A 25,454-nucleotide genomic window follows, 5' to 3' on the forward strand; every position below is an offset into this window, starting at 1 on the left:
TTTCTTACATTTATTCATACACTTGATCCTTTACTAAACAGACTGTAACGGGGAACAGTCATCGATCCTGAACAGTCACTCAGCAAAACCAATAAATAATAAGTTTAACTGACAGAACCAAATAATTTAGCTTCACTTTGAGAGATTTCTAGATTATTGTAACGATGAACGATCCTCAGGATTATCAGCCTGTGTAAAACTACAGGATGACATGCAGGCTCTGTGGGACAGGTGATGATACCTCAGAGGCAGAAACACTCATCTGTGGAAGGAGCTGGGTCTGCTGGGAGTCACGCTGGGGGCCACCGTGGGTTTGTGACTTAGAAAAGTACCAACTTCAACAACTTATTCACAAAGCAGAGAACTTCCTCTAGAACACAAACGTATCAGTGGATACAGCACAGAGGGCTCAGTCACTGATGTATTCCTCTATGGTCAGGTCTTCGTCCTCTAGGAGGACTTGATTTAAGGTGGGCTGGGGTTGGCTGGCTGGCAGACCCTCCTCAGCACCACCTGCCTCTTTCACCTCCTCCTTCTCCTCCACCTCACTGTCCATTTCCAGCTCGCCTGATTCTTTGTCTGTCAGAGCCTCTGGTTTTAATCTGGACACACAAGAGAAAACCAAAGATCAGAGGTCAAAGATCAGGTTAAAACGTGAGGTCACTGACACGGGACACCACTATGATGTGTTACAGTATCCACGGTAACAGGAGCTCAACTAGAACTTTAAAGAGACAAAAGAAGAAAACTCTTAAAACATGTACATTTGTAACAATAGCAAATATGAACACTGCAGCAGCTGTAGTAGAACACACAAAGTTCTGTTGGCATTATTACTGTTCTGTCAGAATACATCGTTACTTTGTTAAAACAACAGAAACATTTGTTCTTCGGTCTGATCACAGTTATGATGACCTCAGCCTGCTGGAGCCACACAAACAGAGCTGATAAAACAAGCGCACCACGTCCAACCTACTGACATGTTCCAGGAAACGAAAGAAAGAACAGCAACAAGGACCAAACAGCTGGTGAAAGAAAACAGCCATCCAACCCTCAGTCCAATCACTCCTGTTCTACCTGCTCTCCTGCAACTGTGTAGTGACAATAAAGACATCCTGTGCTGTTTGACAGTAAATGACAGAGTGTGGTACCTGCTGGAGAATCTCCTCAGTGACATCTGCCCCACATCCTGGATAAATGTGATTTGGTCTGTAGGAACAGAGCAGCACAGACATGAGTCCACAGCTGTGCTCAGCACATTAACATCACTAACATTACATCAGGTATGTGAGTGATGCCTCAATTCACTGCAACAACTACCACTGACTCAACATGTGATTCTCACAGTAATGATGCTCGGCTCTGAGCTCTGTAAGGAGGCCACACAGCTGTGCTGTCTGTGTCACTCTGTGACAACATCAGGAATCATTTTCACACGAGTCACAAAAATAATTAAATAAATCATACTGAGTGATGGATACGGTGACGTGATGTATTAGCTAACAGTGACAGGTGGAAACAACAAACCTGCTTTGCTCTAAGGCAAAAACTACAACCAGCCCAGCTGAGCATCACTGCTGCACCTCTCTGTGACTGGAACTGAGCAGTGACATGGATGCAATGGAGGGCTTTAAGCAGCTGGTTAAAAAGATCGAACAACATCCCAGGAAGGATGTTTGTTCACGGTCAGCGTGCTCAGGTAACAATACTGTGAAGTTCCTTCAGGTATTGTTAAACTGTTATACTGAAAGTTTCCAGTGAAAACAGGCTTGACTAACGCTGTGTCACTACTATTACACTACATGTGTCACTGCTACACTGCAGTGCATCTGGAAAATGCTGACAGCGCATGCATGCATAGGCTGATTACCCTCTCACTGCGGCTACAGAAGGAGAAAGGAGAGAGACTTTGGGAACGATGGGATCGTTATACGTCAAGAGACTAGAAACTGATACCTCTGTGATGCAGAGGGACAGCTGCGAATTTGTTTGAATGGAACATGCACCTGTGTAATATGTAGTATGTGTAAGTAAAACAAGGCGTTGTGTATTTTGGAATATGTGAATGTGTTGGTTTCCCTTGCGAGAAAGTATTTAAAAAAAAAAAAAAGTGGAACAACTGGAGCGCTGTCAGTGCTGTTTGGATCCTCCGAGTGATGCTGCAGAGTCACACTTCTAATGAGGTGCTGTGGCACAAACGAACATCTGTCTGCAAACTCCACTCCTTAATAAAACAGGTTTTCCCTGAAAGTACCCCCCGTGTACCCGTGGGCCTTACCTTGGTTCCTCATAGGGTTGGTGAGTTTGGCCAAGTATGGAAGCAGCTCAGTCTGCAGGCTGAGTGGAGTCAGGCAAAAGCTCCGGAACAAGGACTGGGCAGCCACACAGTTCTCCCAGTGCTGCCAGGGACAACAGCAGAGTTAGCACACCATCACTGGTCACTATGTGCAGTTTGGAATGATTTGCATCAAACTGCATCCCCTGAAAAATACACTCTTATTGTACAGGAGCAATGATCCAAATAAGAAACATCACTATGACGCTCCAAACTTCACAGGGGACTGAAGCCGTGTGTGGCTGAGAGGCTGTTTCAGAGAGAGCCACTGCAGGGCTGTAAGGGAGCGAGTGTTTGGTGAAACTGTCCAACTGAAAAGTGTACATGGACTGACAGATCTGAGGGACCACAAACTCTGCTCAACTGATGGCAGTGAGCTTTGGGAGGAGCTGGGCTCCATCACGTCTCCACCTCACCGGAGCAGCCACAGAGGGCTTTCAGCACCATCGTCCAGACGCGAGGTAAGGTGGCGGAATTTGTCGGTGTTCTTGAAAAAGGAAACGTGACATCTCTGATGAGTGCATCCAGGCGCTGGCCCTTTTGGCACCACCGTTGCCACGGCAGCGTGAAGAGAAAAAGAAAGAGGGCGACGCCGTGCAGCTGTGCCTTCATAGACCCAGGCCGTGCCCACACCTCCACCCGCTCGCTGCATGTCTGTCCAGGTCACTGGGCACCAGCCAGCATGCTGACACTTAAAATCCCCTGCAGACAGCTCCACAGGATCCCAGTATCCAAACCCACTGGCCTAGAAAACACATCCCACCTACTGCCACTCAGGGTCCCCCAGTCACAGACAGTTGGTCCCCCAGAGGAAGAGGACGGCCTAGCATCTCCCACAAGAGAAGGTCCTCAGCGGTGTCCAGCCACATGACACCTGGCCAAACATGTGCCGCCCATGCATGCATAGGCTGCACATCCCCTGGACTGCAACACCCGGTTCTGCCACAAGAGGGAGCCAAACACCTTCTGTGGCATTGGGTCATCTCTCAACAAGAATACAGAGACAGTAGGATCATGTTGCACTACAGTGGGTTGGGAGGACCCCCCCATTTACAACAAATATCCTCGTTGTTATCACAGAGAGCGATCCAGGAAGCAACCCGAGAGCAGACCAACGCAGCTCGTATTCAGCATCTCAGGTCATGAAAAGAGCACACCAGGGTGTGGCTCACCTGATGGCTCTGCATCTGACAACGAACTACCAAAGAGTGTCCTGGAGCTACACACCATCTCCTTCATAGCAAGCGCTCTAAATGTCTCCCACTCAGAGGACACCTGCACATACTGGGCTTAACAGCATCTTCACTGGCAGTCGTCCCACTAGGCGACTGCAGCAATAGCTGCCATCAAGCCTTTATGATTAGTCACAGCGAGTCTTTCACACCGATGTGGAGACGTTTAGGCCAACTGTTCCTTACCGTTTGAATTCAGCCACATTGGAGGGTTGTTAAGCATGAACAGCCTGTTTATGGTAACTGGTCTGTATTTATATAGCACCTTACTAGTCCCTAAGGACCCCAAAGCGCTTTACATATCCAGTCATCCACCCATTGACGAACACATGCACACACTGGTGATGGCAGCTACAGTGTAGCCACAGCCACCCTGGGGCGCACTGACAGAGGCGAGGCTGCCGGACACTGGTGCCACCGGGCCCTCTGACCACCACCAGTAGGCAACGGGTGAAGTGTCTCGCCCAAGGACACAACGACCGAGGCTGTCCGAGCCGGGGCTCGAACCGGCAACCTTCCGATTACAAGGCGAACTGCCAACTCTTGAGCCACAATCGCCCTTGTTTAGCTTCATGCCGATGGGGTTTGGGCCTTTTTAAAAACTGAAGGTGCTGGAGTGTCTTCATCAGTCATTCAGAGGTGAACCTGGTTTGTTTCTGACATTCTCGTTCAGTTTCCTGGTAGAGAGCAGATTTCACGTGTAAGCCATGCAAAGCACACCACCACCACCACGTTTGACTGGTGTGATGATGTTTTATCAAATGCCATGTTAGTGCTGCACCAGCTGTGACTCAAACCTGTCAAAATAAACTGAACTCTTCAGTTCACAGAATATTTTTCCAGACGTTTCGTTGTCACTGTGGGCTTTGGGCAAATACTTTCCCACAGAGGGCCAGATATGGTTTGGGTGGTTTATTGTTCCCTTCCTACCAACAGCTGAGCTGCAGTGATGGCTCACATCATGTTACTCTGTGACCAATCCCTCTTACTGAGCCTGGTGCAGCCATCAATGGACTGCTTCTAAATCCAGGACACTAAGCAATGGTTTTTAAACTCAGTGCCAAGAAGTTCTACACAAACATATTTTTGTTATGTTCCTGATGTCAAACATGTGATCATCAGAGGACAAAAACAGGGTCTGTCCTGCTGTTCAGACAGACTAAAATATCCCCCCATGCTTCAGTTAGAAGGTTCTCCTCCTGCTTGGATCCACTTTCATCAAAATGTTTGCATTTGTTAGTTTGGAGAGACGAGCTATTTGAAAGAAGAAGTGTGGCTCTATGAATTGTGGGTAAAATTATGGCTGCAAAATATGGGCTCAGCAGCAGATGAAGAGGAAGGATGAACTCTATCATCCCTCCTACACTCAGTGTGTCTCTGACTGAAGCTGACGATGAAGCATGAAACTGGAACAATGTCCTGGTATCAACTTTGAATGGTGCCTGTAGCTGAAAACACGTAGAAGCATTTAGAGTCGCGTCATGAACCTCCATGAAAATACTGTCAGATTTTACTGACACAAGCTGAATAGTTTAAATAGCACAAAAGAGAAAAGTCAGAGCACAAAAAGAAGCTGATGAGTGAAGTTTGGAAGCAGATGTTGAACCAGTTACTGATAACTACAGAATCCATTTCATGAAGACAGTCCAGTGTAAATTCATGCTGCTGATTTGAAATGTCACAGGTAATAAAGTAACACTAAATGTTTAACAGCTGAGCTCCAGATGCTGTGACATCTGATCTCAGTCACTCACCTTCCTGTTGACGAGCAGCCAGCTGGGTTTGTGCAGGGCTCTGAAGCCAACAGACGCCAGCTGAGAGTTGGAGTGAAGGAGGCCTCTCGTGGCCACTGAAGACCCATAATCCCCCAAAACGCTGCGATTCTGGAAACAGTACAGACGGCCATTCATACAGGAGACACAGATACAGCACACGCAGCAGTACACTACAGGCCACTTACAGCTCTGCTGTAGCAGCAAAAACAGAAGTTTCCACTCTTGGACCTGCGAGCAGGTGTGATCCCGCCGCACTGAGGGTTAGGGCATTGTGACCTCGCCTGTTGGTTGTGTGCTTTTCACCATCATCCTCTTGGTGTTTTAAAACAACATGTGAGAACAAAGGAGGGATCTGAGGACCAGCGTTTGCTCCTTGGCATGTTTATCTCTCTGAAGTAACTTACTTCTAACTGTGTGTTGTATTTAACACAGTTTAACCAGCTGAGGCTTCTTTACAGCCTTTATCTTTCTGCAGTCAGAGTCGCACTCCGCCGACGTTCAGGTTGTCGTCATAGCAACGTGTCCAAGCATCCTACAGTGGAATTAATATGGAAGACGAGCGCTACCAAAAAGGTGGACGTTGAATCACGGATACACCTGCTGCTCAGTCTGTGGGTTTTGTCGCACTCGGGGGAAAATTCAAACTCGGGCAGTTCTCATGACTCGTCAACTGACGCTACTGACCAGCCAATCAGTGGCATACAGTCTGATGATGTCACATTTTAGTGCCTGCTCAGGTACTAAAAAAAGACCTGGGACCAGGTACTGTGGCCTAATGGAAAACCCTGAAGAATGTGGTGAACCGTGCCGAGTCGATCCGGCCTTTAGGTGAAGAGGCGATACGGGTTCTTCCCTTGGTTTTCTGTAATATGAACAGTCCAGATTATTGGACCCAAGATGTTCACAGTTAAACTCCAGCAGAGACGACAGACGGATCAAACCGCTGCCCGAGCCTGGTGGCTTGTGGGTAGAAACGGTCCCCGAATCTGCTGCTGTGGATTCTGCTGTAGCTCCTGCCTGACAGGAGCGTAGATGGTTTGGGTGGCTGGGATCAAACAGGATCCACTGGGCCTTCCTCCCACAGCGCTGCCTGCAGAGGTCCTGGATGCTGGTAGCTCAGACCTGGTGATATACAGCACTGATCTGACCACCCTCCATAGAGCTTGGTGGTCCAGAGCGTTTCAGGTGCCACAGCAGGTCAGCTACAGCCAGACAGAATACTTTGCTGGTGCATCGACAGAGTCCATGCTAAATCTCAGCCGATGCAGAAACAACAGCTGCTGTTTCACTGTTTTTGTGACTACATCCACGTGATGTGAGAAGGTCAGATCCTCACTGATGTTAATCCCCAGGAACCATCCGACTCTCTCCACCTCTGTCCCCTCAGTGTAAATGGGGGTGTCCCCTCCACCCTGCAGTTTTCTGTGGTCCACAATGAGCTCCTTGGTCTTGCTGACGTTGAGCAGCAGGTTGTTGTCCTGACACCACGATGCCAGGGCACTCACCTCTGCTCTGTAAGCACTCATCTCCACCTGGACCGGCTGATTGTCAGTTTAGCCATAAGTCAACAAGAAGCTTCTGGTAGGAGAAGATGTGACGCTGCTGATCCGTGATCTGTCTGTCAGGAAGTCCAGGATCCAGGTGGATAAGGAGTCACTGATGTGCAGATTCCAAAGTTTGATGCTGAGCCTGGATGAAATTATAGTACTGAAAGCAGAGCTGCAGCTAATAAACAGCATGTGTGCTCCTATGGTCCAGGTGGGAGAGGGCCGAGTGCGGAGCGACTGATCTGTTTGTCCTGTAGGCAAAGGACTGAGTGTAGCAGAGAGTGGAGATGTGAGCTTTCACTATACGCTCAAAGCACCTCAGGACTAGGGATGGGTGTCGAAACCCGGTTCTTGTTGAGAACCGGTTCCCACTGTTTCAGTTCCTTGGAATTGTTTGCCATTCGATTCTCTTATCGATTCCAGTCGCCCTCAATGACGTCACCGCGTTGCGGAGCGTCATTTACCTGGCAGGAAACACGGCGGCTCAAACGCTCAAAAGTTTGGTTACACTTTATGAGAACGGATGACAACAGGGCAACTTGCAATACTTGCAAAGCAGATATTTCATTTAAGGGAGGAAACACTACGAATATGCAAAAGCATTTGCTCACAAAACACACGATGACCTTAAATGAATGTCGTGTTTTTAATTCTGGACTCGTGAATCTCAGCCCGGCAGCAGCGGTAACGTTTGCACGTCCTCTCCCGTTAATGCAGCAGGTAAATAATCAACTAACAGTGCATATTATGTTAGCGCGATCTGCCTTATTACAAACCTGCCATTACTGTGCAGCAGAAGAATATTTATTTTATTATTTTACATTTACAATGTTTTTCCTGGGGACCCTGTGACACCCATTGAAGAGCCGTATGCTGTGGATCTCTTAAGATCTCACTGCTGGGTTTGTAAGGCCATGTTACTCCTACATTTCTATCTTGTTCAAAGAGAAGATATAAAACAAAGCTCTGAGCTAATCGACCTTAGTGTTCTCCTTTTTAAACTCACATTAGGTTTCTTGGGGATGATGGTGGTCCATCAAATGAGGGGACTAAAGACAAAAGCAGTGACATGTCTGAAGACAGCTGCCAGTTCATGAGTGCGTGCTTTGAAAGCACCATGTTATCTGGCCCGGAGCTTCCTGATTCGCCGAAGGCTGGTCAGGATGTTGTGGCTGAGCGACGGAGCGTCTACATGCTGGGAGAACATTGGCAGAGCTTTCTTTAGTTTGGCTTTGTTGAAGTCGCCCGTCACAGTGGAAGCCCCTTTAGGGTGTAGTGCTTCCTGCTGGTCGATGACATCATACAGCTCGTCGCGTGGCAGCGTTGCGTCGGCGTGGGAGGGGATATAAACAGCAGTACAGAACACAGCTGTAAACTCTCCGATCAAGTGTCCAAGATCAAACTGTACACCCAAACACCATCGCTCAGTGAGTGTGCACACGCCACCTCCTCCCAGCGTCCCGACACCTTCCTCTCCTCGCAGTGAGCGGAGATGCCCGCAGCAACAACAGCCAAGGCCAGTGAAGTAAGCCATGTCTCCGTGCAAATAAAGACAGCTTGTTTTCCAAAGTTTGGACTTTAGCTAGAAGAATGCCGTCTGTTCATCAGCTATCAGGCTCTTTTCCAATCACGTAGCCGAGACAAGCCTCCATTCCAGTCTGCTGGTGTGGTCCCAGATAGTGAATGCTGTGGGCTGTGTAAGAGTCTCTCTGTCGTAGGTGATCAGTGCATCACGTTTCCAAAACATTAAAAAAAAAAAAAATGTTCAAAACATACGAAAAATGCAGAAATGAGGAGGACGCCAAGTAACAGCCAGCATCCTCACCGGCACCATGTTGTTCATTCATTTAGTTCCCTTTTGAAGTGTTAGAGTCTAAACACTCAGCACAGAGATGAGCACATCTCCGGGTTCTGATCTCTGTACTGCCCACTGCCGGGACTCCAAGGATCAGGGACTGAGCTCCTGCATCGGGCTGCTGGTTCCTCACATTGACATGTTACAATGATATGAAATAACAACCACAGAAATGAGAATGATGTTAGGACTGACCGTCCAATCAGCAGTGAGAAGGTCGGCATCAGACAGATACTCGCTGGCTCTTTCCACATCCTCCACCTCGCAGAAGAAGTCCAAGTAGTTCTGGTGAAGGTACAGGCTGAAGAACTCTCCGGACATGTGAGAACGCTCAACAACCAGCTGACAGGAGAAAGAGAAGACCAAAGACCGTTTATGCTCCTGTAAGTAAAGATAAATCAATACAACAGCTGATCAGCACCTCAGGGTCCACTAGTAAGGCTGCTCTGTGATGATGCAGCAGGTGGGACGGTAGACCACGCCCACAACCACCCTCCGCTCCGTCAGCACCTTCATGTTTCTCTCCTGTCAATGACAATCACAGGCACAGTGCAGCAGCTTTAGTATCCACATGCTCATTCCTGCAGAAGATAAAGAGGTGAAACAGCAGCTGGACTGACAGCAAGCACGCTCCCCCAACTACACAGAACACCAGAGAAAAACACGGTTCTTCTTCTTCATTATTAAAAGGTTTCAAACTGACCGAGCAGATTTAGATTCATGTGATTTATTAAGCAAAGTCAGCGCAGAGTGACTGACGTCACAAGCAGCCAGTGAGACGATGCTGTGTTACATCCTCCTGTGTTTCACAGCTAGAATCAGGTCCTGGTTTCACTGTGTCGAGTCTCTTCTCCTCTAAACATAATGTTCTGCATTTTTCTTACATTTAACATTAATGTGTGCCTCCCTCTCGATTGTACAGTTTCTCCTGTTTGCTATTTATTCCTGCTGTCTGTCATTTAGATTTTATTCCAGAACAGTCGGTGGAGCACCTACAATCTCACTGTAAATGAACAATGACAATAAAGAGGTGGCAGGACCTGGTACTACTCATCACTGATGCGAGGACAACCTCAGGTTTGTCTTCAGCACTGATGAGCCAAGCTCGCCTTTAAACTCAATGACTTCATCAACTTCTTCAAATAAAATGTTAAAAAGATTCAAAGCCATCCCACAGGTGTGTGTGAGCACTGTGATACCTCCTGATGTTAGACCGCTTCTAATACAAAATATATTTTTAGAGTCAAATTCAATCACGTCTCCCTGTAAATCATCAGTGTGCATATTAAACTCTACTCCTGCCAGACTGCTCAAAGTCTGATCATTGCTTTCATTTATCTTTACCTATTCAAGTTGGTACGGCTGTACGAGCGTCACAGCGCTCCTTACTGCTGCGCAGCTTCTGTTTCTATGGTTTCATGGCGTGTTGTGTCTTTGTGTGACGCACGGATCACTTTCAGTCATCGGGGAACAGCGAGTGACGCTGAGGAAACAACGGATGAGCTACAATCCAAGATTTACTCCAACTGTTCTGTCCGACAGTGTCCTGGCTCCACCTGCTAAGCCTCAATGCCTCAGTGGAGCTACGGTCCGGACCGTACACCACCAGCACCGAAACAAAGGGAAGGGGTGGGGGCTTATGTACTCCAGGGCTGCAGACATAGAGGCCATGTCCATTCAGGCCTATTTATCTACCTTTGAGACAGTCGGGGACTAATGGTAGCCATAGTAACCATAGTTTACATCCCCTCCAATGCTAACGTTAGCTCATCACTCAGCCACCTCCAACTTCTCATCAGCAGACAGCTGAGAGAGCACCCAGCAGGCGTCCAGATTGCTGCTGGGGTCTTTAATAATGTTCGGCCCTAAACTCCACCAACATGTTAACTGTCCTACCAAGAGGGGCCAGGACACTGGACCATGTGTACAGTAACCTCAGGCCTCTCGCTGCTCCTCATCCCTGCCTACACCACCCTCAGGGGCCCCTCCACCCTCCGGTTCATTAAAACATGTCCAGATGATGCTCTCCTCAGGACTGCTTCATCTTTGGACAGCTGGACCTGGAGACAATGTGACAGTGACCAACACTATCCAGGTTTTCCCAAACCAAAAACCTGGATGATGAGAAAAGTCCAGGCTCTGCTCAGAGGGACGGCTCTCTGCACAGCCAGAGCCAACCTGAGGAGGGGGCATCAAACGGGCCGAGGAGGCCTGCAGGGGGAGGACAGAGGGCTCCTTCACAGACAACCCCCACCAGGTCTCACAGGCATCCAGGCCCTCTCCACCTTCCAAGCCCAGTGCCCCCCAACCCCCGACAGCAGCAGAGGAGCTCACCTGCTTCTTTCCCTGGTTTGAGACCACCCCTCCCACACAACCCCAGCCCCCCCCCCCCCCAAAGTTGGTCCAGTCAAGTCACTCAGCACTGGATCCCTGCAGGGCTGCGTTCTCAACCCCTACTGTTCACTATAGTTAGTCACAGACCAATTATATTAAAAACAGAACAGAAACTATGGCAGAACATAAGCAGGTCATTCAGCATGTGTTTTATTGTAGTGCACAGCTGACAGCGTGAGCACAGAGCCAGGAGGTCGAATGTGTTCAACAGATTCAACACTGAGTTACTGTAGTCAGCCTGCAGTCCACAGCCACACCACAGCCAAAGCCCTGACACCCCTTCCACACCTGTCACTTTCACTCACGGCCATGTTTAGAGACAAATAAGAAGACTCAGGCAAGTCCACAGGTCGAGGGTCGTGACTCCCAACACACTCAAACTGATCCACAAGGCCAGTAACACTGTGGGCATGGAGCTGGAGCTTTTTAAGGTGGTGTCAGATAAGGAAGAGCTGGACAGTACCTCCCACCCTTTACTATCTCTGCATGTGCTACAGAGGAAATATGGTGCAGTCTGACGTATACATTTAATCTGTAACATACTGGGATATTTATAATTACTACTCTTTGTATCTATTGTTTTGTTACAACTCTGTAATAAATCACATTATGTAATAGTTTGTTTAGTGATAGCTGTGACCTCATCATCTCCTCAGGGTTTGATTCAATGATTTTAATGTTCCTGTAAATGTTGTTGTGACTGAGGATTGGCTCACACCCACTCACCTACTATCTACCTAAAATTATACAGCAGGGCCTCTTAATGACCCTTAACTGAAAATGTGACTCCCAGCAGCTGCTCCACCCTGCTCCACCCTGCTCAGTGGGAGAGTCAGTGGGTTAAAGACATAAAGAAAACAGTGGGTGTTTATTAGCTGAGTTTGTTCACTTGGATAAATGTAAGTTTTGACAAAGATCAGACATTTTACTGTTGCCACTGCAGAGATGACAAAAGCAGCTGAGAGGAAGCTGAAAGTGGGAGTGACTAACGTTTGCAGTGCAGGATCTTTCCCAGTGCTCTGAACAAGAAGAGAGAGGCATCCTTCCCTCCAATGGCGAGCGCCTCTTCCTGTTTGGACTTCTTCTTCCTTTGACTTGTTGTGGAACCAGCTCTGCACAGTGACCTGTCCTTCTTTGTCCTCCATAAACCTGTTTCCAGTGACGTGCCTGAAAAGTTTTAGTGAGAATAAACTGAATCATTAGGATCAAAAGTCATTTATAGATAATTTAACATGTATTTGTACACTTACAGCTATCAGTGGGCAAACAGGAGAACTGGAGGCTGTTGACGGCACTGCGAATATCTCCCGAGCTTCCTGAACACAGTGTTTCCAACAGCGTCTGGTCTGGGACGCACATGCTTCTACAGCTCTGCTTAGAACAGCACACAAATACAATGCAGACAACAAACACAGACGCACACAAATGAATGTGAACAGAGTCTCACCTTTGCTGCCTCCTGGGTTGCAATGCAAGTGAGAACCTTCATCATTGCAGTTGGAGCCACTGGATTAAAGCTGGAACACGCACACACACACACACTCATTTCACTGCAGTTTACTGCATGTGGCGAATAAAAGTTGATGATGATGATGAAGTCAGTGTGAAATGGAATCATAACAAACATGTAAACGCTGTTATACAGCGAGAGGAACACAAACAGCTCTCTGGCCTTTGAGATGCACAAAATCAAAACTCGTGTGTAATTTTATGCATGCTGCATGATTATACATACATACAACTGTATGCATATTTAATGTTGCCACTAGGTGGCGCCTTAATGTGACCTCATATTGGTACGTAGATGCCTCCAGAGTCAGACTGCCAGTAAGCATGTAAAGGTCTGCGCCTTCCTGGCTGCTTCGCCCACACTGGGATGTCTGGTCTGCGCTTGGGGGGCTCGTGGGTGTCCACAGACCCACTGGGTGGGGCCTCCAGGTGAGCGAGCAGCTGCTGCTTGGTGCAGTTTGTCCCAGATCCAGACCAGTCTGTCTTGTCCCTTTACTGTGTGTCTGTTGTAACTGAGTGGACGACTGGTGTTGGGACACAGTGTGCAGATGGGCCAAAGACTTGGGTCATCAGTGGGTGGGGGGGTTAAGTGTGAGTGACTGACTAACTGAGCAAATGGCCTTTGTGTGTGCAGCTGTAGCTGGGTCTGGGGCCCGGAAATAACCGCTGCCCCTCCCTGGGATGCCTATAGGTGCCTCCCGCCCCATCTTTTCCTGCTGCAATGGGCGCGCAGATGTCGCTGAGACGTGTGGTCTGATTTCTTTGCACTGTGCATCCACATGTTCATCCTCCCACGGTTCATTTCAGGGTCTGAATGCATAATTAGCTGCTTATTTAATAAATCGAGCTCTGACTACACAAGGTTTGCAACTACGGACTCAGTGAAACCAAGATCTGAAGATGCCTAGGATGAAGTGTGTGTAACAGCTGGTTATCAAATCACATTCACAGTTTCCAGAACCTGATGCTGCTAATGCCCAGCTCCTCCTGGATGTCTTTGGGAAAAAGAAAGCGTGAACTGCCGTCTCCACTCAGGCTGTCTGACACTATGAACACCAGGGGGCACTGACTGGTCCTCACGAAACGCCTGAAAGACACAAGGACAGAATCTGAGAGCAGGAACCACACAGCACTGCTTTGGTGACACAAACATTATAAACCTTACAGTGCAGTCAGTGTACAGACCACTGCATGCAGCAAGGCTTCAATCAGGCCAACCTGGTCCTAAATGTAAACTAGGAATGCTGGTACTGGTGTAACTAAGTATTTACCCTGTAATCCTACCTTCAACACTTCAAAGAAATCATTAAAAGGACAGAAACAGGTTCTTGTTTGCTGTGTGAAAACAAATGAACTGTGAAAAACTGCAGGTATGATAAAAAGACGCTTTCTGTCAGCTTGGCACCACGAGGACGTGATTTTGGACTTTTCCAGAGTATTTAATACCATCAGGCCAGCCCTCATGGGTGAAAAGCTGACAGCGATGCAGGTGGATGCCTCGCTCGTGTCCTGGGTTGTTGATCACCTGACAGACAGACCACAATATGTGCGTCTGACAGCGTGGTCAGTAGCACAGAGGAACCACCAGGGGCTGTCCTCTCTGTACAAGCCCTCCATCTAAAGCACAAGTACACACTGCAAGACACTAGTGTCACATCCTCTCCTGAGAAAATAAGTCAATGATATGAGGGGCACCTCGATGTTGTCTATACTCAAAGGAAGAGATTTTAGGCAGCAGAGGAAATACCAAAGGTGACGTGCAGAGCTGCAGTGACTACAGGGAGATAAAGACTGGACCCTGAACACGCTGCTCTACAGATGTGATCTTTGATGTGAGAGTGCTGATGCAGAAGTACAGAGAAGGTCAGAAGGTCACTGTGCCGTTTACACGATGCTCTGGATTCATGTTGGCAGCACAGATGGCCCCTGGTAGGTTCAGCACTGGCTCCCATCCTGGTTCACCTGAGTTCAAAAAGCCTCAGCAGTGGCTTTGTAACCTTTTCTAGAGTGATGAACATCGACGGCTTTGTTTTCCAGCAGGTTCTTCTCACTGTGGCACCACCACGACCTACTTCAGTGCACTTATGATTCATCGGGTCTGTCAGTAATCACACCTCCATGTTGAAGCTGAACTTTCATCTTAATGTTGTTAATCACAGTTGGTCCATGATTTAACCAGTGGGGCGATTACTTCCTCTACAGCGTGTGTGTAATGTGTGTGGATAGTTTTTACCCCTAATAAATAAAATCATTTACAAACTGCAGGTTGTATTTATTTGTTGATGCCTCCGTCTAACATGAAAATGTGTTTGATGATGTAAAACATGTGAAGCTGTTTGTCACGGCACAGAGTCCTGGGATCAGGTCTTACCTCAGGACCTCGTGCAGGGCTCCGGGCTGCCTGTAGAACTGGTTTGGCAGATCCTGAAGAGGCACACGAGAGTATAAATGTACGCATGTTAAACAAAACTGCGTTACACCACTATATAGTTTATATGCCACAGTTAATAATAATAATAATAATAATAATGGATTGCATTTATATAGCGCCGTTCGAGACCCTCAGAGCGCTTTACAACACCACTGTTCATTCACTCTCACATTCACACACTGGTGGAGGCAGCTACAGTTGTAGCCACAGCTGCCCTGGGGCAGACTGACAGAAGCCAGGCTGCCATATCGCGCCATCGGCCCCTCTGGCCAACACCAGTAGGTGAAGTGTCTTGCCCAAGGACACAACGACCGAGACAGACAGAGCAGTTGTGATCGAACCGGCAACCTTCCGATCACAAGATGAGCTTCCCAACCCCCTGAACCCACCAAAGCCACAACATTAAAAATGAAAACAACACGGCACAGATCACCAGCACTGTGGTGTCTATGGGACCTTTCATTCAGTGGCTGAGCCCATGTGGGCTCCACGAGTCTGCAGACATCCACTGTGGCGTCTCTGTCTCTGCTGAAGTGCAGCACTGAGCTCACACAGGGCTCTGCTGTTTGACTCGTCCACGTGTCAGACGTGTCTTGCACTGCACACGTCCTCAAACACTAAATAAACGATGCAACTCGAGTGTTTGTGTTGCTGCTCGTGTCTCTGAGTCTTTGTGGTGCACTGCGGGGAGTCTGGTGTTGACGGTGAGCGTCCGACGGCTCTTTCTCATTAGTAACTTCTGTCCTTACTCTTTCACACGCCTCGTGGTTAGGTGGTAGAAGAGCTTTGTGGTGTCGGTGTCTGTACTGGGACCAGTTAGCTGCACTGTACAGTTTTCTGTTTTCATGGCTGAGCCGTGTTATAGACGCAGACCCACATTTAGGAACGAGCTCCTCGATGTGTTAGTGACCACTGCAAACTGCCAGTGAAAAACGACAGCAGTGAACTGTGTGACAGCACAAAACAAATCCCAGAGCATAACACGAGACGATGAATCGCAGCGCTGTTTTCACACCAGAGGAGTTTTGTTAAATGAGTTACACGCACTGAAAGAACAGATGCCTTCGACATCACCATGAATAACGAGGGATTTCTAACACTGCCTTCCAGCCCTGAGCTATGAGGAAATGAAGCAACAGTCAAACTGAAATACAGACCATAATATCTTCCCACAGCTGTACAGTCGTATTGAAATGAACAGCAGTGAAACACTGGAGTAGTCTCTGTGTGTCATACCTCCACCAGGATGAGCTTGTTGTGCGCGACTCCTCCATCACCTGCCATCTTCAGGCAGTTGTATTTGTTGGCTCTGAGGAGGAAATCCTGGAACTGTGACGACTGAGAGCTGGAGGAGAAGCCGTTCGTTCGCCACTCTAGTAAAAGTTTAGAGCATCAGAGACGAGAAGCAGAAGTCTGTATGCTACAGTGTAGGCACGTGGTCTTCTGTTAGTACTGGGATGGCTACAAGAACACAACACTGTCACTGTGCCCCCACACCCTCCAGCTCTATGCATTTGGTTACCTGAGGAGTAATCACCTGCACATATGAGAACAGACTCTGCATGCTAGACTTTTGGTATGATGTGCTATCTGGTTAACATGTATAGACTTCCTGATGAGCAGCGGTTTGCTCAGTGCAGATAAAACACACATGCAGAGCAAGATAAACTTCGCTCTCCATCTGGAACATCTCACATTTGCCAAAATGTCCTAATTTAGCACAAGTAAGGAAACAAGGAGCTTTGTCTCTGGTCAGTTACTTTGTTGTTGTGATGCTTCTTGTATAAATCTGACACAGCTGGAAAGCCTGTTTATGTCGCTTTAAACGGTGCCGGTGGTGTCATAAGCAACACGCGTTTGTGGGTTAAGCACAAACGCACACATGGAGTTTCCAACCAGCTTATCCTGCTACTGACTTTTGTTTAGTGCAGTTTATTGGACTGGACGATGGAAGATTTGGCAAATACAACATTGGAAACCACAGATGTATTTTCCTAACAAACGAGGCCCCATGTAAGGGCCAATAAACAGGCTTTCACAGCAATAACACACCAAACACACTTTCTTTGTTGTTCCAGTCCAGACAGAAACTGGTTATTATCCAGAGATGATCTGACTTAGTTTATACCTGTTAAATGAATTTGCATTATTAAGCACAGGTGAGGTTTAGTCATCACACTGAATTTCTACAGGTAACCTCTTCATGCTGATGACTGTCCCGCTGACACGTGTGAGGAGGACAGACAGATGTTTCCTCACCATGACTGCTGCTGTATGCTTCTAGGTTTGTGGGACTACTCCATTCCTGAACCCTGAGGCCCATCTCCAGGGACAGCACACGGACTGTGGCCGTCTTTCCACAGCCCGACGGCCCCGTCAGCAGCAAAATACCACTCTGTAGATGAAAGGCTCAAACTGAGTCTCCGACTTTACAGCCTCCTCAGACAACAGGGCCTAAAATGATCAGAACTCCGGCTGTGGCTGAGCCACGTGTCCACGCAGGGGAAGTTTTCCACCAGCAATCACTCATTTTCTTTTTGTCAGGGAGGATGAAGCATTATTATCTCTGTTACTCAAAGAAAAATCAGAGCATGAACTGCTTGAACGTGATTACTTCACTCAGTGTACGAATGCAAAGCGTAGTTACCTTTGTGTTGGTGTGAACTCTGATCCACTTCTCAACTTCCTCCATCTTCTTCTTGTGGACAGCTAGTTCAGCCTACACAGATGGACACACCGTAGCATAAACCGCTCAGTACACAGTCAGCGCTAATACCTCGTCACAAACACAGGACGGGATCATTCATCTTCCACACAAACACAATCAAACCTGCAACAACTGATAATAAACATTAAGACAGATTTAGTCTCAAGAGGCCTTTAAACTTCAAATGAACTTCTCCCAAGTGCTGATTGGCCAAACCTACAAACATACTGTTCAAAACATGAAAGGAACACATTGAAAGCATCAGATCTCAATGGAGAGAAATCGTCCTGTAGATCTACACTGACTGTGTAACGTGTCAGGAATTAAAGTCAAGATCAGTCTACAGACACCCCAAAGTCAAAGTGGAAAAATGATGTGACAGGCTAGTTTGTAATGGCCCCTGCAGGCAAACCTGGCAATGTCACAGCATGCTCTGTGAGATGACAGAGTTGTGGGAGACCTCCTCAGACATCACTGAGCTCATGGACAGCTGCTCGCTGGCAGATGGAACAAGAACTGAGGCTACGTTCACTCTGCAGGTCTTGATGCTCAATTCAGATTTTTGGATCAAATCCGATTTTTCTGTCTGCTTCTTCACACTACAAATAAAATGTGACAGCAAACGCGCTCTAGTGTGAACGCTCAAAGCAGCGCAAAAGAAGACGTCACACACAACGCGCTCTGTTTAGACCCAGACCAACAGTGTCATGTGACTGATGGCCTTAATATAAAGACTTCGGACTTTACGTTTCCCAATTTTTGCTTTAAGTTATTTTGTTATCTACATTTGGTCTAATAATGATCCTTACTGCTGTTTTAGAGGAGCTTCAAAGGATAGCTGCAGATTTCTGTCAGAATCTGCAGATTATACAGTACAAATAAAATGTTCACGTTTCTCCAACGTTGTTCCCAACAGTTTCACCGGATGGTCAGGAAGCGTTCGCGATGTCTTCTCCGGCGCTGATAGTTGGCGTCTGTCTTGTGTCAGTGACGTAAAAGACTGATTTAATGCGACGTGACCATCAAACAGCAGTCGCAGATTTGTATCGTATTCAGCACCACATACCAAAGTGACCCAGGTCTGATTTGAAAATATCGGATTTGTGCCGTTCACACTGTCACACCATGATCGGATAGATGGTCGCACAGGGTCAGAAAAGTCTTTCGCCTGCAGTGTGAACGTAGCCATAATATCCCAGAGGTGTTCTTTTGGATTGGTGTCATTCAGCGTGGGGGCCAGTCAATACTATGAATCCCTTCATCCACACTTCAAATCCTTTCTCCCCCCCACCCTGGACCCCCACCAATTCGCATACCGTCAGAACAGGAGCACAGAGGATGCAGTCTCCATCGCACTGCACTCTGTCCTCTCACACCTGGACAACAACAACACCTACGCCAGAATGCTGTTTATAGACTTCAGTTTAGCGTTCAATACAATCCACCCCTCACAACTCATCAGGAAACTGACAGACCTGGGCATCAGTTCCCTCATCTGCAAATGGTTACTGGACTTCCTGACCAACCGCCCCCAACATGTCCGGTTGGATAACCGCTGTTCATCTACCATCACGATGAACACCGGTGTACCACAAGGCTGTGTGATGAGCCCTTTCCTCTACTCCCTCTTCACCCACGACTGCAGACCTGCTGATGGTTCCAACACCATCATTAAGTTTGCAGATGACACCACGGTGATTGGCCTCATCAGTGACAACGATGAGGCCGCCTACAGGGAGGAGGTGGATCGTCTGGCTGAGTGGTGCGACAGAAACAACCTGCTGCTCAACACCGAGAAGACCAAGGAGCTCATCGTGGACTACAGGAGGAATGCTGACCCACATCCACCCATCCACATTAAGGGGACGGCTGTGGAGCGTGTGAGCAGCTTCAAGTTCCTGGGAGTCCACATCTCCGAGGATCTCACCTGGACGACCAACTGCTCCAAGCTGGTCAAGAAGGCTCACCAGCGCCTCTTCTTCTTGAGGACTCTGAGGAAGAACCACCTGTCCTCAGACATCCTGGTGAACTTCTATCGTTGCACCATCGAGAGCATCCTGACCAACTGTATAACAGTCTGGTACGGGAACTGCTCTGCCTCGGACCGGAAGGCGTTGCAGAGGGTCGTGAAAACTGCCCAGCGCATCGCCGGAGCACCACTTCCTGCCATAAAAGACATCTACAGGAAGCGGTGTCTGAAAAGGGCTGGGAAAATCATCAAAGACCCCAGTCACCCATCACATGGACTCTTCACCCTCCTGCCCTCTGGGAGGCGCTACAGGAGCCTCCGGACTAAGACCACCAGGTACCGGAACAGCTTCTTCCCCACAGCTGTCAGACTCCTGAACTCTGCCTCCTGACATCTGACCCACGTTAACACATGGACTGAACATACACACACACACAATGGACAACTGTACCCTCAAACACACAATAATAACATGGACTGAACCACCACTCACAACCACCAGCACTTTATATAGCCTCTGTAGAAACTATCTACACCCTCACTTATCTTAACTGCACTACTGTATAGCTCTGTGTAAATAATCATTCTGTACATTCGATAATTTTTAATCCTACAACTGTTTACAACTTGCATAGTTCCCATTTCTGTATAGCTGTATATCCCAGATTCTGTAAAGTTATTTATTTCATATTCTGTATAGTTTTTCATATTTATATCCTGTTCATATCCTGTACATAGCTTGTACTCACTACAGCCTGTACATACTTATAGTTATAGCATATTCATAACATACTTCATACCGTGTACATTATAACATACCATAATAGACCCATTTCTGTAATATACTCACATATCTATATTATTGCTAATATATATTGTAATATATCTATATCACTAAAGCACTTCTGGATGGATGCAAACTGCATTTCGTTGCCCTGTACCTGTGCATGTGCAATGACAATAAAGTTGAATTCTATTCTATTCTATCCTCCAGGAGCGACTGCATACTCTCACCACATGAGGCTGGGCATTGCTGTGCACCAAGAGCAGCCCACTGCACCAGCATACAGCCTGACCATAGGTCCAAGGGTTTCAGCCCAGCACCTAATGGCAGCCAGGGCGCTGTTGCTTACCCTGCAGAGGTCTGCGCGTCCCTCCATGGGTATACCTCCTCAGACACCGCTGAACCACCAGCAAACCAGTCATGCTGAATGACTTTACAGGGATGTTCTCCACAGGTTCTCGAGACCCATTATGTCTACCACATGTGCTTTCAGCTCTAAGCCTGCTCTCATCTTTGAAAATGACCTGGCGTCAGAGGTGCCAATTCTGGAACTCGATGGTAAATGCCAATCAGGCTTCATGGTGCCAGGCAGTGAGCACAGGGTCCACTAGAGGACACCGGGGCCTCGGCTGACCCTCGGAAGTCTAATTCTGATTGTTTGGTCAGAAACATTCACACCAGTGGTCTGCTGGAGGTCATTTTGTAGCTCTGACAATGCTCATCGATACTGGCCCTGCTGATAGGTTAAGGACCTTTACGGCCTTGTCCAGCTCTCCTAGAAGAACTGCCAGTCTCCTGGAATCTCCTCCAGCTGTGCTGGGAGATGCAGCAATGCTAATGTATTGATCCTGGAGCATGACTACCTGTACAGCCTCTGTAGGGTCCAGGTGTCACCTCATGTTACTGGTTGAGACAACGAGCCCAGACAAATGCAAAACTAGTGCAAAAACAAAAAAGATGAGGAGGTAACTATCAGGGACCTCCGCCTGTAAAACCACTCTCGTTTTGGGAGTTGTCTCGTTGTTGCCCCTCTGGCACACCTGTTACTAATTTCACTAACACCAAAGCAGTAGAAACTGACCAACAGATCAAAATTTACTGTCCTGATGCTTTATTCTGATTAAAAAGTGGGTCTTTCTGTGACTGGACTCTGTTCCAGTCTACAGTTACCTCTGGTGAGACCCTGAGTGGGTAGAAGGTTTCCCATCAGGGGACTCCATCGTGCTATGCAGGGCCTTGAAAGCTCACGACAGCATGCCGGACTTGAACCTGAGCTGACGTGGGTGGACTGTGTTGTGAAGGGCAGTTTGTACATGACAAGCAAAGGTGCTGACCTGTGAGCGGGGTGAGTATTTGTCCACCCAGGGCTCATTCTGGTCCAGTTGAGACGACTCCTTCAGCAGGTAGGAGACGCTAGCTTCTCTTTTCCTCTTCCTCTTTATCTCAGCCTTGGAGCATAAAACAGGGTTGCCATTTCTTCTTCCAGAAAGAGAAGAACATTCCTCTCTCAAATCAATAAAGGACGGATCCACCCAATGGTTTGCCTGTTATATATATAGGAAGTAGAGCAGGGCGATATGACCAAAAATATTTATCACGATATACATTTGAAAATTTGTGATAACGATATAACTGACACGACAAAATACTTTACAACTCCTCAACTTTATTAGTGCAAAACAAACCCCAAAAAAAAAAACATAAATGTATTTTCACTTAAACAAGCAGCTGTTTTTTTATGTGCATTAAAGCTACATCGTTTCATTCAACGATCCGCTTTCGCTCTCCTCATTCGCCATCGCCGCCATGCTTTTTCTGCCATGTGCGTATGAAAACAAAGGCACTGCACATGCGGTTTTACTCATATTGTATCGCGATATTTTATTTTCTTATCGCTGCCTAACATTGTACCGGTATTACCATGAACGGTATAATATGATATATGATGATATGGCCCAGCCCTAACACGAAGTACAAAAAATACATAATTTATTGATGCAAAACATGACAAAAGAGGTACTTGGCTGCTCTGTGCTTAATGGAGAGCTAGTACCTCAAAATAATGGTACGAGAATCAGGTCGGGGAAAGATTACATTCCTTAATAAACATGTGAGATGCAGGTGATACCTGAACAGGTACAGCTATGTGGAAAACACAGCTTTCAGCAGGATCCATGCAGTCCTCTGACATACTAATACAACCTTACTGCTTCCACAGGAATCAAGTGTGACCAGAACATTTGACAGTTTGCTGGTCTTAAGTATTTGAGGTGTGTATTAGCACATCAGAGTGATTACTGTACGATCCTAAATAATGGTTGGGTCAGTGCTGGTTGGGCTGTATGAAAGAAGCGTCAGAGTTTTGCGAAGTTTAGTGAAATAAATATATTTAAACCAAACAGAAATGAACACTGAAACTCTACTCTGGACACTGCTCATGCAAACAACGTCATATGGACGTGGATTATGTAAATGGAAGCACTTTGTAATAAAGTAACGGTTTCTATACTTCCTGTTTGCAGTGTGACCCCACTGACCCCGGGCTCCCCTCCCGAAATCCACTGTGTTACTTACCCTGCGCTCAGTAGCTTTATCTGCCACAAGCTTGTTCATCCTTAAAGCTGCTGTTTCCCATAGAGAACAGTAGATTAGTGAAGGACCGGAGACCTGAACAGCTGCTGGCGACGAAACGAGAGAGAAAACACAGCCCGTAAATATCGCAGCACTCGGGACAACATCTCTAACTTACTGCGTCTGTTAGTTAAGCCACAGGGACCAGACTCCAGGACCTCTGTCGAGTGTCAAACTCATAACAAACGTCTCTCAGGCTACTGTTGTTTAGCTAATTACACATTTCACAGTTTATATTCGGACGGCAGCTTCTGTTAAGCTAATATAACTTCGCTTTACCTCGTACGAAACACAGCTGGCTTTTCAGAGATTCGCACTCTTGTCCGGGCACAATGGAAACTTCAGTTTGAACCAATCACACGTATGTTTCCCACACACTTCGTGCGGAGCTGTAAAATTTAAACTCCGACAACTAATTGTCTAACTGTCGCTAACTGACTGCTCACTGACGTAATATTGACGTAAAGCTTCAGTTTACGGCAGTGGAATCAGTCCGGTTATAGCGTACAACAAAACAAAGTTTTACATCGAACTGGTTCCCAGTTTTCCAGGTTTGTTAGTTAACTCTGGCCGTTACTGGTCTGACTGGAATGACATGGAGGAATAACAGCACTGCTCTGACTTTCAGGTGTCGATCATCAAACACGTGTCTGCTGGAGCTATGAAGACGAAGAAGCAACCGAACATCCTGCTGACAGGTTCGGTACATTTATACACCTGGTTACTCTCTGCAGTTATCCTACTGCAGACGCGAAGCCTGCGCTGCGGTTAAATGTCGGGTAGTTAGTAGGTGTTCAACATGTTTGTAATCATGGGAGCTGAGTCCATGTGGTCTGATCTCAGCCATCGCGTCCTGTGAAGCTGCAGCTGCGATAATAACGATGATAAAAATGGTGTACAGTGTATTTGGATGCTGTTAGATATGTACCCGTCCCACGCACACAGAGGGGTGACATGATGAACAACCCGAGTAATTATGTCGCGGGGTATACTGGAGCGTTTGCCCCTTGGACCCACGTGTCAGCACACCAAAGTTATTCTGACTGATTATACGGTGAAACGTCTCTGTTCGCGTGGAGCTGCCGTGTCCCACAATGATCGCGCCTCCGTGCACACGGGGGAGGATGAAGTGCTGTGTTTTGGAGCGGGGCGTTAGATTGTGCTTACTCTTAGAATGAATGCCAGAGCACACTGAACGCGTTCCAGCAGCTTCAGGTCCATGTAGCATCTATTATTTATCTTTACTATAGTTCCACCTTTAAGCATGTGAGTAACCTACCAACCCGTTATATAATCAAAGGTACAATAACCACTAATGTCATGATAACCTGGGACCTCCAATGGGGGGGCTCGTGTGGACCTGATTGACCTGAGGCACCAACCAGAGCGCAGCAGGGTGCTCACCTGTAATGGCCCTGGTTTTCCTGAGACAGGAGGATCTGGCGATGGTCTCCGGGGGTGGCAGAGGGCAGCCAGTGACTTTCTTGGTCAGTGTTAAGTATCCTCTGTGCAGCCTTCCTCTTCTCAGCAGTGGGTCTTGAGTACCAAACACCAGGCAGTAGGAGAGCACGCGCTCCACTGAGGAGCAGTAGAAGGCCAGCAGCAGCTCCTGGTCCAGGTTCTTCTTCCTGAGGACACGGAGGAAGTGTAGCTGCTTCTGGGCCTTCTTCACCAGGGTGATGGGTCCAGCTGAGATGTTGGTGCCCAGAAACCTGAAGGCGTTCTCCATTTTTAATGAGGGGGGAGTGTCTGTGCCTCCTGAAGTCGGTTATGAGTTAAATGGGTAAACTAGATGTATGGTCAACAGAAGATTAAAATATCATCACTATCACTACTTTATAGCCTTGAGTCACAGCAGAGACGGTTCCCAGCAGCTGAAACCCCCCAGTAGCACCACTATCACTGTATTTCTTACTTCTACTGAATTATTAAATGCCAGGTGGGTAGTTGAAGAACAAAACTGAGCATTTTACTGCAGAATCAATCGGATGCTCATCACCAGATGGGGTAAAGTCAAATCTTTAATATAGACTAACTTTGAATTTGAATTCAGCTGTTAACTCTTCTTCCTACAGGGACTCCCGGAGTTGGAAAAACCACTCTAGGAAAGGAACTGGCCCAGCGCACGGGGCTGACCTATGTCAACATAGGAGACCTGGCCCAGGAAGGTAAAGGAACTTTGGGAACTAATGGACATTAAGACAGAAACATCTACCATGCTAAGGACAAAGATCGTTCTGAGAATAAACTCAGAACTTTGGGATTAAATGAAATAGTGCTGTGAC

At 47.3% G+C, this 25,454-nt stretch overlaps 2 protein-coding genes across 4 annotated transcripts in view; one reads left to right on the forward strand and one right to left on the reverse strand.

Annotated features, from left to right (window-relative positions):
* On the reverse strand, positions 1–23,480 carry rad17 (RAD17 checkpoint clamp loader component). Of its 2 annotated transcripts, none has more exons than XM_085424285.1 (17): positions 23,449–23,480; positions 23,113–23,213; positions 21,873–22,082; positions 17,726–17,797; positions 17,338–17,473; positions 16,315–16,451; positions 15,019–15,071; positions 13,609–13,734; positions 12,586–12,655; positions 12,389–12,509; positions 12,129–12,305; positions 9,166–9,269; positions 8,940–9,086; positions 5,322–5,450; positions 2,279–2,399; positions 1,152–1,209; positions 1–602 (listed from the first exon to the last, which is right to left on the reverse strand). In XM_085424285.1, the coding sequence occupies exons 2-17, from the start codon at positions 23,149–23,151 to the stop codon at positions 410–412; spliced, it is 1,893 nt and encodes a 630-aa protein (XP_085280411.1). In that variant the 5' UTR covers positions 23,152–23,213; positions 23,449–23,480; the 3' UTR covers positions 1–409. The 2 variants fall into 2 exon arrangements, with proteins under 2 accessions (XP_085280411.1, XP_085280410.1); XM_085424284.1 differs by having other exon boundaries at positions 23,113–23,216; positions 23,449–23,477.
* ak6 (adenylate kinase 6) overlaps positions 23,138–25,454 on the forward strand; it is a 7,115-nt gene continuing 4,798 nt past the window's right edge. Inside the window, exons 1-3 of one of the 2 annotated variants that reach the window (XM_085424296.1) lie at positions 23,138–23,248; positions 23,798–23,867; positions 25,245–25,337. In XM_085424296.1, coding sequence (XP_085280422.1) covers positions 23,831–23,867; positions 25,245–25,337 — 130 coding nt within the window. In that variant the 5' untranslated portion in view covers positions 23,138–23,248; positions 23,798–23,830. Of the gene's footprint in view, positions 23,249–23,578; positions 23,721–23,797; positions 23,868–25,244; positions 25,338–25,454 lie in introns of those variants that run through there. The other variant, XM_085424295.1, reaches the window with a different exon arrangement.

Source organism: Rhamphochromis longiceps, linkage group LG12, assembly GCF_057381845.1.
Source record: "Rhamphochromis longiceps isolate RC_006_pf linkage group LG12, R_longiceps_female_GT1.1, whole genome shotgun sequence".
In the NCBI taxonomy this organism is placed as follows: Eukaryota; Metazoa; Chordata; class Actinopteri; order Cichliformes; family Cichlidae; genus Rhamphochromis; species Rhamphochromis longiceps.

Bases quoted from the DNA above. Each gene is read 5' to 3' on its own strand.
- rad17 (XM_085424285.1), bottom strand. From the start codon at position 23,151: ATGAACAAGCTTGTGGCAGATAAAGCTACTGAGCGCAGG. The intron at 17,474-17,725 runs GTAACTACGCTT...TTTCATCTACAG, and splicing joins GAGTTCACACCAACACAAAG to AGTGGTATTTTGCTGCTGAC. The intron at 9,087-9,165 runs GTGCTGATCAGC...TTCTCCTGTCAG, and splicing joins CCTTACTAGTGGACCCTGAG to CTGGTTGTTGAGCGTTCTCA.